Source organism: Delphinapterus leucas, chromosome 9 (genome assembly GCF_059928025.1).
Source record: "Delphinapterus leucas isolate spDelLeu-1000000601 "Yukka" chromosome 9, BTC_Dleu_Yukka2, whole genome shotgun sequence".
Taxonomy (NCBI): domain Eukaryota; kingdom Metazoa; phylum Chordata; class Mammalia; order Artiodactyla; family Monodontidae; genus Delphinapterus; species Delphinapterus leucas.
Genome location: NC_143137.1, coordinates 73,707,168 through 73,725,882, shown reverse-complemented (window position 1 = coordinate 73,725,882; position 18,715 = coordinate 73,707,168). Strand labels below are relative to the sequence as shown.

Sequence of the window (18,715 nt, the reverse complement as noted above, 5' to 3'; positions counted from 1 at the left end):
AGTAGTAGTAAACAGAGTCTTAACCTTTTATGCAGTATACATTACCTTAATTTTTCAACATCACAGATACATAAAAGTTACCCTCCAGGATGAGAATAAACGTCATTTGAACTTGCGGTTTCCTTGTCACATTGGAACTAAGAGTTTTTTTATGGACAGTACAGACATTGTCCTTCTTATCAACCTCAAAAGATTCAAGATTGATTCCCAATACATGCTTCCTTCCTAAATATCCCACTGGAGATCTGTAAGGTTTACCTTGATTTTCTTCTACTTCTCAGTTTCATTATGTAATATTTATATTTTTCTTAGGTTTGTCTTTTTCAAAGATTTTTTTAATTTTTTGCCACTTGAACCATATATACTTCACAATTTTCTAGTTTTCTATTATTTCATCTAAAGACTTTTCTAGACACTCGTCTTACATACTTCAGTCTGCCTTCATGTAGAGAAACTGTAAATTTTAGAAAGCCATCCATCAGCATTTTGTTTTAATTTTTATTGAGCGCCAACGCTGTAGGGTCTGAGCCACAGCTTTATACTGTTTGGTTCCAGGGCCCTTCCTGCTCATGTCTTTGCCAAGAGCAGGTACTGAATCGTGGCCTTCAGAGAACAGTCTGCAAGTATTTATTCCCTGGGACACAACAGTAACTGGTCAGAGTTCATCATCCTGTACCTATGGTAGAAATCATTTTCTCCCCTAAATACACAACCCTGTAATTTTTTTCTTCTGCCACGACTCTTGCTGAACTTATCTTCATCTGTGTGTCATTTCAGGGCTCTGACAACCAGTCAGCCCTCCTAATGTCACAGTTTTTAACTGCCTGCTTTATATAAGGCATTGCAGAACGTGATCTAGATATAACAAAAACTCTTAAGATGATGTCCCACCCCTGGAGAGCTTATAAGGGCACCATCTCACGTTATATTTTGCAGCAGACAAGGTACAAATATGTGGAAAGTTAAAGAAACAAAATACATGACAAAAAAGAGATAAGGGGGCTTCCCTGGTGGCGCAGTGGTTGAGAGTCCGCCTGCCGATGCAGGGGACACGGGTTCGTGCCCCGGTCCGGGAAGATCCCACATGCCACGGAGCGGCTGGGCCCGTGAGCCATGGCTGCTGAGCCTCTGCGTCCGGAGCCTGTGCTCCGCAACGGGAGAGGCCACAACAGTGAGAGGCCCGCGTATCGCAAAAAAAAAAAAAAAAAAAAAAAAAAAGAGATAAAATTCTTTAGAAAAAATAACTGGCCATGTACTAAAATAGAATCCATATGAATGGTTGTGAAAAGGGGAAGGAGAGAGGTTTGAATTAGAAACGGTAGGAGCCTCTGTAACCTCTGTAACTGAGATTTCATTCTACATTCTTTCTTGAAGTTATTTCTAAAAGCATGAAAAGAGGTCCAGTTACAGAGAATACGATAGACTACTACATAGCCACTAAAAATAATACTGTTGAATTGTTACAAAAGAAAAATTTTTATGATTCACTGCTTCCTGAAAGGGTTACAAAAAGATTACAAGGATCAGAATATGTCATTTTTTGCAAAGAGAAATATGTATGCATATCTAGTCAAAGAAAAGGAAGGGCAGTAATAAATACAATAGTAATTTCTGAGAGATGGGATGACAGGTGGTGTTATTTTATAACAACAGGCTATATATTTCAGCTGGCAGCATCTCAGTTTCATCCAAGGGCTCTTAAGAGAGAACTATTTGAGTCTCGTGACTTCTCTGTTAAAATGCTTGATGGGGGTAGAAGACACTAGCCACTTAACCGCCATCTGACCCATTTATTTGAATTTTAAGATCAAAATCAAACAAGTATCTCCGACAAAGTCTGTGCCTGTTATACTGTTTTGCACTGCCATCTTCAATGAATTGTGTCCGTGATTCTCTAGCTGTGTTTCTGCTGACACTGAGGCCTCATTCCTCTTTGGGGATGTCATCTAAGTTTACGCTTGACTTGCAATTCTCTTCTTTGACAAGCAAGTTTCACAAGGTGCCCCGATTACCCACGTTACAAGCTTTCTACTTGGGAGGACTCTCAGGATGCTTTTCTTTTCTGCAACTATTCATACGTTTATACTGTATTTCATCAATTCTATGACAAACACTCTTTCATGTTTTAACACCTCTGAAACTAGACTATGTTATATAATCCACAGCATCATAATTTTTTGGCAGCATATTCTTTTGCTGATAAACACTGGTGTGTCTGATAATCAACAGTGTCTTATGCCTGATGAAAAACAGTGTATAAATTGCTATTTATTTCAGTCAGATTAATAAAGTGGGCAGATGAACCCAACCTATGTAAACAATGGCAAAGAAAAGAAATTCTTGAGTTAACAGAGAGTTTTCACTTTTCACTGTAGCTTAATTTTGAATTGATAGTTCACAGGCCATACCAAACTTGCTCTAAAGGTAATGAAAGCTGAAACAATGAATTCAAGCAAAGATCAATAGTCAAGTATCCTAAAACTGACTCTGTCCAAAGTAAACTTCATCATTCATTAGTGCATTATTCAAAGTTTATAATTCAGTGAGCTTCATATGAAGAGAATGTGACTAGTTAAGAGTTTACCTGGATGAGAAAGGAATGTATTTCCTCTTTTCATCCAATAGTCTTATTCACTAGTAAAACATTTTTCCCTGATAACTTCTTCAGAACTAACCTTAAATGCAGCTTCCAGACCATTGCAGTTAAAGAAAGCTTCACAAAGAATTGTCCCGAGCCTTCTTTCAAAATCCAAAGTTTTGGACTTAAACACAACATAATCATTTTCAAATTCCTATAAAATTCAAAATAAAATATTAGTTTACAGGAAAGAATCCAACAGTGAAAATATCAACCACAAAAGTGTGACACCTCTCTCTCTGTGAATGAATTTATTTTTCATAGGATTCCAGGAAAGACAAAGAAAGAGCTGTACCTGACTAATTATTCAAGTGGCAGCCTTATAGGCGCACTGAACATTTAGCACTTTCAGCTCACATTCCCACAATCTTTTTCACTGGCTCAGACCCCAACATTAGTACTGTGGCCTATCACTCTATCCTTCTCCATACTATTTTGATTATAAATGAAAAAGCAAAGCTTTTCAGAAAAGAAAAAGGAAAAAAATAGAACCCGTCTTATAACTTTAGTCCATCTATAAGTTTAAACAGGAAGTCTTTTATTTCGTTTTTCATGGAGCAGAAACCCTGCCAGGAAACACTATTTCTTCAAGTGAGAACTAAAATCCACAGGTCTGTCTGTAAGAAAGCATCATTAGTGATACAGACAAAAGATAATACTCTTCCTACTTTCCCAGTTTCTTATTAATATGCAGTTAACAACCCCGAGTTTTCTCGTAATACATAAACACCCACTCCCATAATTACGAAGAATGAAACAGTGAAAGAGTAACCATCATCTGCACAGCATTACAATTCAGTCTTCAGTGAAGTCCCAGAAATTCAGAAACACTTTGGGCTTCCCAGTCAAACCGCCCCAGGAGTGCACGCCACACACTTAACATAAAGAAGTCCTCTGTTACCACCATAAACTGAGCCTCCTCTTATTGATAATAATGATGACAGCTAACATCTATTCAATTCTATTCTAAATGCTTTACATTATTAACTCAATTCTAACCACATGATGTAGGTAATATTTCTCCATTTTGTAGGCAACAAAGTAAACTCAAAGAAGTTTAATGCCCACAGTCTTACCCCTACTTAATGGCAGGGCCAGAATTTAAAGCCAGGTAACCTGGCTCCAAAGTCCACACTCCAAGCATGATTCTGGATGTTTGTATGAAGGAATGCACCTTATGCTGAATTGAACACACACTATAAAACAGTGTAACGGCAAAGTTCTAGAGCACTATGTGTCATATACAACAATGTCATCTTTAGCATCAAGAGGAAGTCTCCACTTATGAAGTAGGGCCAAACGGTCTCTTCATTCAAGGCTCACTGACTTTTAAAAGTAAACACAAATGCCCAACAAGTTGTAAACAAGCCTAACTTACTCTTCTACTCATGTGGCAACAAAGAACATACCACTTAAGATTCTCAAAGATTATTTGAACAATCAGCAAATAAGATCTCAGGGAGGAAACAAACGTTCATTTCCATAATTGATATCTCTCCTAACCTCTTTTTTGTCACTCAACCTGAATTCAGAACTGCTGATAGAACTTCTCCCCTAGGAAGTCCCACAGATAATTGAAATTTATTTTATACAAATCAGAACTTATCATCCTCTCCATAAAGCCACACCTCATTCTGTAAACCCTAACAGAAACTTTGGCAATCTCTTTCACTTCTTCCTCTCTCGGTCAACTGCTGTCAATCTTTTCTCCTAACTACCTATTCTTCATTAGTCCAGGCATCACCCTCCAGATCACCATTACCATTTAGCTGGATTTCTGTTAACAATTTTCTAACTACTCTCTTTGCCTTTAATCTCATCTCTCCCATCATTCTAACTGCAATCTAAATAAGCTTTCTAAAATAGAAATCTTATGTCACTCTCGTACTCACAGTTCACCATTATCTCAATTCAGAATCCTAATTTCTTAGGGTAAAGTCTAGAAGTCTTAACCTCACCTACAAGCCCTCTGTGATCTGGGCCCTACTTACTGCTCCCAACTATTCCAGTACCTCTCCCCCTTTCATACGCTAGGATCTAGCCACACCTGCCTTATCATACTCATTCTCTGTGTGTAATACAATTTTCTGCTCATCACTTTCTTTTCACCTACTCCTCACTTGCTTCATTTTTTTTTTTTTCAGTTCCATTTATCTTTCAAGTATTGTCTCAGTTTCCCTTTCACCTCCTCTGGAAAGGGGCCCTTCACAAATGATCCCATAGTACTCTGTACTTTTCATACCCTAGCACTAAGCACACTGTATAATTGCCAACCTGGATTCTCCCCCTGGATTTTAAACTATGAGTATAGTAGCCATGTGTATAAACTATGAGTATAGTAGCCATGACAGTGCCAATATTTAATGAGGTTCCCAGCACAGAGCTGTTTCTCAATACTTACTGAAGAATAAACAATATGCTGGTATTACTGAAAACCATTTTTTCTATACTGTAAAAACTCCAAAATTGCCCTTATTAGTGACGTGGGAAATTTTGAAGTTTTAGCTAGAGAAATGCCATGGTCTGATTTAGCTCCTAAAAGGCAATCAAGCTGCTGTGTGAAGAACAGACCCTGATGGAGCCAAGACAGGGGCTGAAGAAGAGGTTTAGGAGCAAATGCAATAACCCGGGTCAAAGATGAGATCCGGGTATATTTTCAGGGTTTATCTGATGTTTATCATAAGAAAAGAGCAAGATCATGGATGACCCCAAGGTTTTGTAATAAGTAGTACATTATATGGACTATTTAATGAGTTGGAGAAGACAAGGAAGAATAGGTATGGGGAGAGGTAAAGCAGGGGTTCAGTTTTGCATGTTGGTGACATCTATTAAGTATCTAAGTGGAGATCCTGAGTAGGCAGCCGAATATATGCTATGTGTTTGGGATTTAGGCAGGTCCCTTCCATTATGTAAAATATCCTTTAGGCTTTTGGTAGATACTCTATCAATTTGAGGAAGGTCCCCTCTATTCCTATTTCTAAGAGTTTTTATCATGAATGGATGTTGAATTTAGTCAAAAATTTAACGCATCGAAGTGTTTAAACTACTAAACTATCACAAAGGAGGCAAGAATATACAATGGAGAAAAGACAGTCTCTTCAAGAAGTGGTGCTAGAAAAACTGGACAGCTACATGTAAAAGAATGAAATTAAAACACTCCCTAACACCATATACAAAACTAAACTCAAAATGGATTAAAGACCTAAATGTAAGGCTGGAAACGTAAAACTCTTAAGAGTAAAACACAGGCAGAACACTCTGTGACATAAATCACAGCAGTATCTTTCTGGATCTACCTCCTAGAGTAATGAAAATAAAAACAAAAATAAACCAATGGGACCTAACTAAACTTAAAAGCTTTTGCACAGCAAACAAAACCATAAACAAAACAAAAAGACAACCCTCAGAACAGGAGAAAACATTTGCAAGCTACGGACAAGGGATTAATCTCCAAAATATACAAACGGCTCATACACCTCAGTACCAAAAAACCCCAAACAACCCAATTAAAAAATGGGCAGAAGATCTAAACAGGCATTTCTCCAAAGAAAACATGCAGATGGCCAAAAAAGCACATGAAAAGATGTTCAATGTCACTAATTATTAGAGAAATGCAAATCAAAACTGCAATGATGTATCACCTCACACAGGTCAGAATGGCCATCATCAAAAAATCTACAAACAATAAATGCTGGAAAGGGTGTGGAGAAAAGGGAAAACACTCCTACACTATTGGTGGGAATGTAAATTGGTACAACCATTATGGAGGACAGTAGGGAGGTTCCTTACAAAACTAAAAATTGAACTACCATATGATTCAGCAATCCCAACTCCTGGGCATATATCCAGAGAAAACCACAATTCAAAAAGACACATGCACCCCAATGTTCACTGCAGCACTATTTACAATGGCCAAGACATGGAAGCAACCGAAACGTCCATTGACAGAGGAATGGATAAAGATGTGGTACACATATACAATGGAATATTACTCAGCCATAAAAAAGAATGAAATAACGCCATTTGCAGCAACATGGATGGATGTGGATACCATCACACTAAGTCAGACAGAGAAAGACAAATTATCATATGGTATCATTTATATATGAAATTTAATTTAAAAAAATGATACAGATGGGGAATTCCCTGGCAGTCCAGTGGTTAGGACTCTGTGCTTCCACTGCAGGGGGCACAGGTTTGATCCCTGGTCAGGGAACAAAGATCTTGCATACTATGCAGTGTGGCCCAAAAAAAAAAAAGATACAAATGAACTTATTTACAGATCAGAAACAGACTCACAGATTTTGAAATCAAACTTGTGGTTACCAAAGGTGAAACGTGGAGGGAAGTGATAAATTAGGAGATTGGGATTGACATATACATGCTACTATGTGTAAAACAGATAACTAATAGGAACCCACTGTATAGCACAGGGAACTCTACTCAATATTTCATAATAACCTATATGGGAAAAGAATCTGAAAAACAATAGATATAAATATGTATAACTGATTCATTTTGCTGTACACCTGAAACACATTGTAAATCAACTATACTCCAGTAAAAAATTTTAATGCGATTAACACAATTATGATATTTCTCTTTCACCTGTTAATATTGGGATTACACTGATTTTCAAATATTGAACCAGCCTTGCATCCCTAGAACAAACCCCCTATGGACATGGTGTAGAATTCTTTTTGTATACTGTGGAATTCTATTTGCTAATAATTTAAGGATTTTGTACCTATGTTTATGAGGGATAAGAGCTTGCACTTTTCACTTCTTTGCACTGTCTTAGCTGGTTTTGGCAGCAGAGTAAAACCTACTAGCTTTGTAAAACAAATGGGAAAGTGTTATCTTCACTTGTATTTCTGGAAGAGACTGTGTAGAACTGGTGTCACAGGTATAACTTGGTGACATTGAAGGTTGGGTTCCAGAACACTGAAATGAAGTGGTTACCACAATAAAGCAAGTCACACGAATTTTTTTTGTTTCCCAGTGTGTATAAGAGTTATATTTACACTATACTGTAGCCTATTAAATGCACAATAGCATTATGTCTAAAAAATGTATATACCTTAATTGAAAAATACTTTATTACTAAAAAATATTATCAATCTTCTGAGCCTTCAGTAAGTCACAGTAATAACACCAAAGATCACAGATCTATCACAGATGACCATAACAAATACAGTAATAACAAAGTTTGAAATATTGTGAGAACTACCAAAATGTGAGAGACACGAAGTGAGCAAATGCTATTGGAAAAATGATGCTCAACACAGGGTTGCCATGGACCTTTGATTTGTTTAAAAAAAAAAAAAAAAAATTGAGGTGTGCCTGTAATTCTTAAATATTTGGTAAAATTCTCCTAGGAACAACCTCAGCATGAACATTTTCTTCGGGGGAGTCTTTAATCACAAATCCAATTTTTTTAATAGTTATAGTGTTATTCAAATTATCTCACCCTCACAAGAAAAAATTTATGTGTGACAACAGATGTTAAGTAAACTTACTGTGACAATCATTTCACAACATATACATGTATCATATTATTATGTTGTACACCAGGGGCCCCCAGCCTTTTTGGCACCAGGGACCAGTTTCATGGAAGACCATCTTTCCACAGACCAGGCCGGGGTGGGGGATGGTTCAGGTGTTAATGTGAGAGATGGGGAGTGGCAGACGAAGCACAGCTCGCTCGTCTGACACTCACCTCCTGCTGTGCGCCTCAGCTCCTAAGAAGCCGTGGACCAGGGACCTGTTGCACACTAAAACTAATACAATGTTACATGTCAATTATATCTCAATTTAAAATATTTATTTCATATTGAGTGAGTTGTGGTAGTTCTAATTTTTTTAGGAATTGGTTCATTTCATCTAAGTTATCAAACTTATGTGTGTAGATGTTATTCTTTTGTTTTTTGGTATTCCCCATTTTTTTGATATCTGTTGAGGATGTAATTGTAGCTATTTTTTACTCCTGATATTGGTAATTTGTCTTTTTTTCTTTGTAGTCTTGCTAGAGCTTTGTCTTTTCAAAGAACTAAATTACTTTCACTGACTTTTCTCTATTATTTCTTTTCAATTTCATTGAGTTCTGCTCTTCTTCTGATTATTTCCTTCTTTCTGACTGATTTGTATCTTTGCTCTCCTTTTTTTCTAGGTTCTTAGGGTGGAAACAGATTATTGATTTGAGATTTTCTTCTTTTTTAATGTATGCATTTAGTGCTATAACTATCCCTCAGAACTGCTTTAGCTGTTGCCACAAATTTTGATATACTGTATTTTCACTTTCATTCAGTTCTCTATACTTTATTTCTCTTGAGACTACTTCTTTGATTCATGGAATATTTAGAAATGTGATCTTTAAGTGTTTAGAGATTTTCCTGTTAGGTTTCCGTTATTGATTTCTAGTTTGATTCCACTGTCATCGAGGAACATACTATGTAGGATGTCATATCTTTTAAATTTGTTGAGGTTTGTCTTATGGCCCAGGATATGGCATATCATGGTACATGTTTCACAAGCACTTGAAAATAATGTGAATTCTGCTGTTGTGGCATGGAGTGTTTTATAAATGTCAATGAGATCCTCCTGGTTGATGGTACTGAGTTCTTTTATATCCTTGCTGATATTTCATCTACTTATTCTTTCAATTGCTGAGAAGGAAGCATTGAAGTCTCCAACTAGAATTGTGGATTTGTCTATTTTCCTTCTCAGTTCTACCAGTTTTTGAATCACATATTTTGCTGCTCTGTTGTTTGATGCATACACATCTAGGACTGCTATGTCTTCTTGGTAGATTTACCCTTTTATTTTATCATTACATAATGTCCCTTCCTGGTATTCTTTTTTTTTTTTTTCCTGCTATGAAGTATACTTTACCTGATATTTATATAGCTATTACTGCTTTCCTTACTGCTATCCTTTGATTAATGTTTGCATGGTATGTCTTTTTCTGTTTACTTTTAATCTGCATATATGACTATATTTGAAGTGAGTTTCTGAAAGAAAACATAATTTGGTCACTTTTTTAATCCACTCTGCTAATCTCTGTCTTTGTATTGGTGTACTTATACCATTTACATTTAATGTAATTACTACCATGTTAGGGTTTAAGTCTGCCATTTTATTTGCTGTCCATTTGTTCTGTTTTTTCTTGTTTTTCTGCAACTCTGTTTGAAATTTTTTAGCATTATATTTGATGTACCTATAGTGTTTTAAGTTTGTCTCTTTATATTGCTCTAAATATTACTTTACTACGTTATATATACATCAGTGTCTAATGTTGCCATCTATCATCAGTCCAAGTAAAGTATAAAATCTTACCTCCCACAACCAATGAGTCAAGGAAGAAATCATCTAGGAAATTAAGAATACATTGAGACAAATGGGGAAAAAACCCAACATACTCAAACTTAGGGAATGCATCAGAAGCAGTGTTAAAAGAGAAAATTTATCACTGTAAACATATACATTAAAAAAGGATCTCAAAGGAATAACCTAATTTTACACCTTATAGGAGTTGAAGAAGAGCAAACTAATCCCAAAGCTAGCAAAAGGAAGAAAAAAAATCAAGATTGGAATAGAGATAAAGGAAGTAAACAACAGAAAAATAGAGAAAATCAACAAAACCAGAAGTTTGCTCTTTGAAAAACAATGAAATTGACATTTACCTAGATTGACTAATGAAAAAAGAGAGAAACTCAAATTACTAAAATGAATGCTGGGTAATTCAGAAATAAAAAGGATTATAAAAATATGCTATGAACAAGTGTACACCAAACTCTATAACACAGATGAAATGAACAAACAGAAACACACAACCTACCAAGACTGAATCGTGAAGGAAAGAAAAACTGAATAAGCCTATAACTAGTAAGAAGATTTAATCAGTAGTCAAAAACACTTCAACAATAACAAAAAAGCCTAGGACCAGACAGCTTACTGATGAATACCACCAAACATTTAAAGAAGAATTAATACCAATCCTTCTCAAACCCTTCCAAAAAAAATTGAAGATATAACACTTCCTAACTCATCCTGTCAGGTAAATATTGCCCTGACACCAAAGCCAAATAAAGACATTACAAGAAAACTACAGACTGGTATTCCTTATAAACAGTGATACAAACACTCTCAACAAAAAGTAGCAAACAGAATCCAGCAGCATACTAAAAGGATCACACACCATGACCAAGTGGATTTATTCCCAGAATGAAAGTTGGCAAATAAAAATCAATGTCAGTAGACCACATTAATAGAATGAAGGAAAAGACCACATGATCTTCTCAACTGACGTAAAAAAAAAAAAATTCAACACCCTTTAATGATACAAACACTCAATAAACTAGAAATGGAAGGAAATTTCCTTAACATGATAAAAGCCATCTATGAAGAACCCACAGCTAACATCATACTCCGTGATGAAAGACTAAAAGATTTCCCCCTATGATCAGGAACAAGGCAAGGATGTTCCACTTCCACCACTTCTATTCAACACTAGCTAGGGAAACACTAGTTAGAGCAATTAGGTGAGAAAAAGAAATAAAAGGCATCCAAACTGAAAAGGAATAAGTAAAATTATCTCTGTTAATACATGACATGATTTTATACTTAGAAAACTCTAAAGATTCTGCACCAAAAGCAAAACAAAAGCCAAAACAAAACCACTATCAGAGGTAATTCAGCAAAGTTGCAGGATGCAAAAATCAGTTGCACTTCTATACGTTAGTTATGAGCAACAAAGTGGGATCCTTACAAGATATACAAAAATTAACTCAATATTTATCAAAGACCTAAATGTAAGAGCTAAAAGTATAAAACTCTTAGGAGAAAATACTGGAGAAAATCTTCATGACATTGGATTTAGCAATCATTTCTTGGATATGACACTGAAAGCATAGGCAACAAAAGATAAATTTGACTTCATCAAAATTAAAAACTTTGCATCAAAGGACACTACCATGGGTCTGAAAAACAACCCATGGAATGGAAGAAAGTATTTTCAAGTCATACGTCTGATCAGGGGTTAATGTCCAGAATATAAGAACTCCTACAACCCAACAACAAAGGAATCCAATTCAAAAATGAGCAAAAGACTTGAATAGACATTTCTCCAAAGGCATAAAGATGCCTAATAAACACATGAAAAGATGACCAACATCACTAATCATTATGGAATGCAAACCAAACCACAATGAAGTATTACTTCATGGCCACTAATATGGTTATTATCCAAAATAGTGAAAAATAGTAAGTGTTGATGTGGATGTGCTAACATTGGAATCCTGCATTACTGGTGGGAAGACAAAATAGTTCAACCACTATGGAAAACAGTTTGGAAATTCCTCAAACAGTTCAAAATAGAATTACCATATGATCCAGCAATTTTAATCTTAGGTACGTATCCATAAGAATTGAAAGCAGGGACGACACAGATACTTGCTCAACAATGTTCATAGCACCATTATTCACAAGAGCCAAAAAGGTGGACACAAGCAAGCATCAATCAATAAATGAATAAACAAAATACAGTATATATATATATATATATATATATAAAATAGATTTAGCCTTAAAAAGGAATGAAATTAAAAAGGATGATTTAGCCTTAAAAAGGAATTAAAGGAAACTGTGACACATGCTACAATATGGATGAACCTTAAAGGCTTATGCTAAGTGAAATAAGCCACACACAAAAGAATTATTTTGAGTCCACTCATATGAGATATCTAAAATAAATAAATTCATAGAGAGAGAAAGTAGAACAGATATTACCAGGTACCAAGGGGAGGGGGCAATGAAGAGTTATCATTTAATGGGTGTAAAGTTTTTGTTTGGGATGATGAAATGTTCTGGAAGTGGATAGCAGTGATGGTTGCACAACATTGTGAATATACTTAACGCCACTGAATTGTACTCACAAATGGTCTAAGTGCTAAATTTAATGTAAAATACATTTTACCACAATTTTATATACAGAAAAAAACCTTCCTTCTCTTTTGATCCCTTTACTCTCTTCCATTTATAATGGTCTTAAATACTTTCTGTATATACATTTAGAACCACAGAGAATGTTATAATTTTTGCTTCCACCATGAAACATTATTTAGAAAACTCAAGAGGAGAAGGAAATTCTATTGTATTTACACTTATTTCTGCACACCACATTCTTCCTGCTGTTCCAAGGTTCCCTTCTTTATCACCTCCTTTCTGTATTAAGAACTTCCTTTAGCCATTCTTTAAGGATCAGTCTACTAGTGACAAATTCTTAGTTTTTTTTTTTTTTTTTGGTGAAGAATTTCTTGATTTCCCCCCCTTTATTCTTGAAGGGTATTTTTCACTGGGTAGAGAATTCTGAGTTAACAATTCTTGTCTTTCAGCACTTAAAAATATTTTGCCATTTCCTTCTAGCCCTCGTGATTTCTGATAAGAAAACCACTGTCATTCAAACCATTTTTTCCGCTTGGGTAAGTTGTGCTTTCTCTCTCACTACTTCTGAGATTTTTTTCTTTATCTTCAGTTTTCAGAAGTTTAATTATGATGTGTCTTGGCATGGATTTCTCTGGGTTTATCCCTGGGTTTATCTTTCTGCTACTGATTTCCTCTTCAATCTGTAGGTTTATGTCTCTTGCCAAATTTAGGTGGTTTCCAGCTACTTCTCTGAGACTTTCAGCTTCATGGTCTTTCTCCTCTCTTTCTGGAACTTTGAGGACACTAGTGCTAGATCTGTTACAGTCTTACAAGTCCCTAAGGCTCTGCTCATTTACTTTCAGTCTACCTTCTCTGTTGTTCAGACTGAGTGCATTCTATTGTTTCATCTTCCAGTCCACTGATTCTTTCCTCTGTCACTCCATCCTGCCACTGAACTCAATCACTATGCAGTGTATTTTAATTTTTTTCAGCTCTAAAATTCCAATTTGTTTTTTATATCTTCTATTTCTTTGCTGAGAATTTCTATTTCTTTACTGAGGTTATTTTTTATGTGTTTCATTATGTTGATAATTGCTTGTTGAAGCATTTTTGGCATGGCTCTATAAAGCCTGTCAGATAATTCTAACATGTCTTATCTCAATGGTGACATCTATTAGTTGTCTTTTTGTTCAATTGAGATCTTCCTGATTCTTGGTATAATGAGTACATTTTTATTGAACCTGGATGTTTTCATACTATGTTTCATATTATGAGACTGGATTTTATTTAAACCTTCAGTTTTTGCTAGCATTCTACAATACTGCTCTGGCCCCTTTACTGTCAAGTGGAGGCAGAAGTCCAGTTTCTCCACTCAGCAACCATTAATACCTAAGGGTGGGGAGCTCCTGTTATGGCTGGGTGTTCCAGCTTCCCATGTGGTCTCAACAGATGTCACAGTACTGGTGACCTGGTTACCATTTGATCATGGTGAAAGCACTGACTTTCTAGAGGCTTCCTGTGACACTACCCTAGTGGGGTAAAGGACGCTGCTGGGTGAGGAAAGAAATTCAGGATTCTCATGTGTTCTCCACTGACATCACAGAGAGTGAACACATAACTGGCTAGCTAGGATGAAAATCATGACTCCCTACTTGGTCATCACTGATACCACCCCAGTGGAGGTGTGGACTGGGTGGGGTAGCATTTTACAGATTGGCTGTAAGTCTAGTCTCCCCATACAGTCTTTGCTGGCATGGATGGGGGTAGGGAACAGTTTCTTCTGTGATATTTTTCTGGACTAGAGAGACTGCAGTCTACAAGTCTTCTGTCTTGCCAGGCTGTCCCTTTCTTGAGAGGGATCAGGCTTTAATTGAGGTTTTTAATGTCTGTGTCCACTGGTGTTTCCAGGTTGCCAGTGTCTTCACCTCTAGGTCTGCATTATTTCAGGCAAGAAGGAAATTCAGGTAACTCATCACTGTGTTGTCTTTTGGGTCCATCTGTCTTCTTCTTTTCACCTTTCAGAGTCTTCTTATGTGTCTTTTACACATAGTGACCCGTACTGTAGTTGTACTTAGAGGAAGACGGAAAAGTACATCTACTCCATCTTCCCAGAAGAAGCTCCTAAGTAAATTTTTAAACAGTGATATATACTACTTTAAATAACTTTAAAAAATAAATAATACATAAATTCACGGAATAATATACAATTGTTTTTTTAAAAATAGGTAATGCTATTGCAGTGATACAGAGTGACTGCTAAAATATATTAAGTGACAAAAGGTATACATGATCTGTAGAGGATGCTATGAGTGCAAAAACAGAATTCAAAATACATACACCCATGTATACACTAGTACATGCATCATGTATCACTGGAACATTATATAAGAAACTCATAATGCTAGATGTCCTTGGGAAAGAAAAATGAAAGACTAGGGCGAAAAGCAGGGAATAAGAAGGGGACTAAATTTTTGCATTTTTGCATATGTTACCTTTCCAAAAGAACAAGTAATGTTTTTAAATAATAAATTTTACCTTGAAAAGTAAGCAGGCAAGACCTGAAAATCCTGCAGATGACTAATAAGAAATTTATGTAGTTAAAATTTTTAAATGCTACACACTGTAATAGCAGAAGAATTAATAAATAGTTCAGGAGACTAGAACAGAACAGAAAACTAATTGTAGGAACTAGAACACGAGCTAGTACAGATTAATAACTACTTTTAAAGTGAATTTTAGATCCTGGAGTAATGGCGGGCTAGGTACCTGGATCAATCTTCCTACTAAAAACTAGCAGGCAAAAGGAAACTAGCCACAGCATCTTGGATCACCCCACCTCAGGGCACAGGTCCTCAGGTGAGTTCCTCCAGTTGCCCCAGATGAATTTATTCCCTTCATTTCTAGGAAGATGCAATGAGGGAGATAAACACTAAAGAACTGACATGGCACAACAAAAAAACAAGTGCTAGGTTGAGAGTTCTGGGTTGGAATCTCTGTTCCACTCCCTGGAACTGTGTAATCTCGGGTAATTTACATATCCTCATCTACCTGGGCAGTCACTCTCAGGGTTACAGCTAGAATTAAGCAGGAATGTGTGTAAAGGTTTGGCCTGATGCCTGGCACCCAACACTTGTTCAGCAATTATTAATGGACTCATTAACAGACACTAGTGGAGCCAAGAGGTTACTCTCAAGAATATCCACCATCCTTGCTTAGTTATCTAGGGAATTTTATTTAATCAAGCTATACCTCAGAATGTCGGTGAAAACCAAGCTGCTGAGCCTCAAGTCACCTGCCCATCAGTTAAATACAATTAAGAAAGCAAGTCTCTTATCAAGTTCAATATGATACAAATTGTTGTCTATATTCACTAACATCAAACTTGCTAAGAGACTACAACTTAATGATTTCCACCACTAAAAAAGAAAGGATAACTATGCAACACGACAGAGGTGCTAATAATCACTACATTGGCTATTAAAATATATAAATGTATCAAATTAACATGCTATACACCTTAAATATGCACAATGTTACATGTTTCAATTAAATAAATTAGAAAGCAAGTCTCTCCCCCTAATGGTCTGGATCTCAAAGAGTCCCATAGGAAGAAGTCAAAGCAAATACTTAAAGTGACCTTTATATTCAGTATTAATAATTCAGAAACTCAAGAACATTTTTATGGACACACCCGAGAAATCCCCATCTTCTGTAAATAGACCATAGTGGCAGAACTTCTGTCACACCAATAAAGGCTCAAAGCCTGATTGATAGGCTTGAGATTAATGAAGAGAGAGACATAAACAGCATTTCCAAAAGCAAATTACCAGTCACTGTTTCTTTAATTTACCAGAACATATATAAACCATTTCTACACCAGAGGGCAGGAAGGCTGACTATGATACACTGGACAGTTACATTAGCACTATTCAATGGGGATTGGGGAATGCAGAGGGGTGTGTGCAGTGGGAGAGGAAGGGCATGGGGTGGGCATGTGTCATGGGGAAACACCTGTATGAATATATGAGCTTGCAGGTAGTTTGCTAACATAATATCTCCTAAAAATTACCAGCTGATTTCATCATAAAAACCAGAACACAATGAAACTCAGCTAAAAAGCCCCCAAATGAACAGTTTATTAAGCAAAAATATATAATCATTGCAATATTCTGAGGCAACACTGATAACCAAGACACATTCAAAAAAAGCAAAGGTCATCCTTGACATAAGCACACCAATTAAGTGAACTTTTAGTTAATTCAAATTTCGATTTCGAGGAATAATCAAAGTCAAGGAGCTTTTAAATTATATTCTAAAGCAGGATACAGTAATCAGATAAAAGGATGAAGGGGAACTTTGAGGGCAGGTTATTGATGTCTCTAACCCAGATCTGGAGATCACAGGTAAGCCTTGCCCATTTTATACTAGATACAAATACCAAGTGTGTGTGTGTGTGTGTGTGTGTGTGTGTGTGTGTGTGTGTGTGTGTGTGTGTGTGTGTGTGTGTGTGTGTGTGTGTGTGTGTGTGTGTGTGTGTGTCAAGAGCAAGTGAATTTTCTATTCTATGTTTGTGACTGTGCAGGGTTTGGGCAGACACAGGGATAAATTCAGGACCTTTAGCACTACCAGGGAAGCGATATCAGCTAAACCTAGCCATGTCCTCCAACCCTGGCACACTGAAAACCTGCCAGGATTTGTAATCATGAGCAAATCAAGGCTCTCCTGCAACTCGAATGCACCCGACAGTCCTGTGCACGCTGGGTTTCACGCTCCTCTGCTTAGTTGCTCAGAAGAGCTAAATCAAGCGCCTCCCAAGAGTCCCATCCTGTCCATATTCACTGAATTCCTGCTGGGTGACAGACATCTTACCAGGCTCTGGGGATGAGCTCATGCATCCCCTAGATCATCACCACAGATCTACGTTTCTCCTACTTTTCCACAAATTAGCCGGACACACAATGACCATATCTTTCTTACCATTAACTCCACTTCCCAAAAACTGTCAGCAGTTCAGAGGGATTAAGTTTGCTAACCATGTCCTTTCAAAGCTAACATACTGTACTTGTACACTTCAGAGAGTCAAGTATTTGGTCAAATATACACATAATAGTGAATAAATTCACATTCCACAAAAAACAATGATGACTAGAGGTAATCTTTTTTTTTTTTTGGTACCTGGGATTCACTGTCATGGCAAACCACTAAAATGAAGCTATTTTTACCCTAGAGCTGCAGGGATGCCCACAGGAACTCCTTGGCTCCTAACCTGCTGGCAGTGACAGAAAACAGAAGCAGCTTAAACCTGAAAGCTTCCCTCTTTTTCAGACAACATACATGTTAATAACATATGTAATGAATGAGCTGAAACTAAATATTCAAGTAGATGAAAAATTTACCTAATGATTCAAGAAAAGGCTAAAATAAAACACACAAGTTACATGGACACCACATGATCAGATCTAAATGAGTTAATATGGAAAGTTCCTTTTCACTATACATCAACAAGAGACAAATCCAAACTGAGGTCCACTGTTATATTAGAAACAGTTTAAAATATTCTAAACTGAAAATGCAAAAGTTAGGGACCTAACTTCTGGTCCCTGATCTACCACTAAGTAAATGAGAGACCTCAGACAAGTCATTTCCCCTCTTTTCATCCAGGAGAGGTTGGACTGAATGGGACCTATTATCACTGTGACCTACTGTCCTTCCCAGCTTTAAAATACGATTCTATGAAATTGAAAACACAAAGATACAGTATTACCATGTTATTGTAATCAGATGGGTCATATGTGCTCTGTTTAAAAATCTTACAGAGTTCCATAAATTCTTCACTCATCTCGTGGATTTGTCCATTTAAAATTGCTCCCTTGGTACCGCCAAATTCAAGTCTTTCCAGCTTTTCAAATTCCAGGATGGTGACAAATATATCCTTTGAAAAAAACATCGTAACGATTTTTCCACCCTCTTGAGTAGGAAAAGAACATTTTAAAGTTTCAAAGAAAGAACATTTTCCAACATTCAAAATCAGTGAGTCAATGGACACTTACATGACATAAAGTGAATATTAATGATGTAACTGAACTAAGTAACTGCCTACTTTTAAAATCATATTCCCATTTTCACATAGACTGAAAATTATCAAGCAGTACAGGC

The 18,715-nt window shown here is 36.4% G+C and overlaps 1 protein-coding gene across 1 annotated transcript in view; it reads right to left on the bottom strand.

Annotated features, from left to right (window-relative positions):
* The window catches only part of DNAH11 (dynein axonemal heavy chain 11), a 335,983-nt gene that overhangs the window by 277,486 nt on the left and 39,782 nt on the right, over positions 1–18,715 (bottom strand). Inside the window, exons 8-9 of the mRNA XM_089917707.1 lie at positions 18,324–18,491; positions 2,676–2,792 (exon numbers count right to left, since the gene is read on the bottom strand). Coding sequence (XP_089773833.1) covers positions 2,676–2,792; positions 18,324–18,491 — 285 coding nt within the window. The remainder of the gene's footprint in view (positions 1–2,675; positions 2,793–18,323; positions 18,492–18,715) is intronic.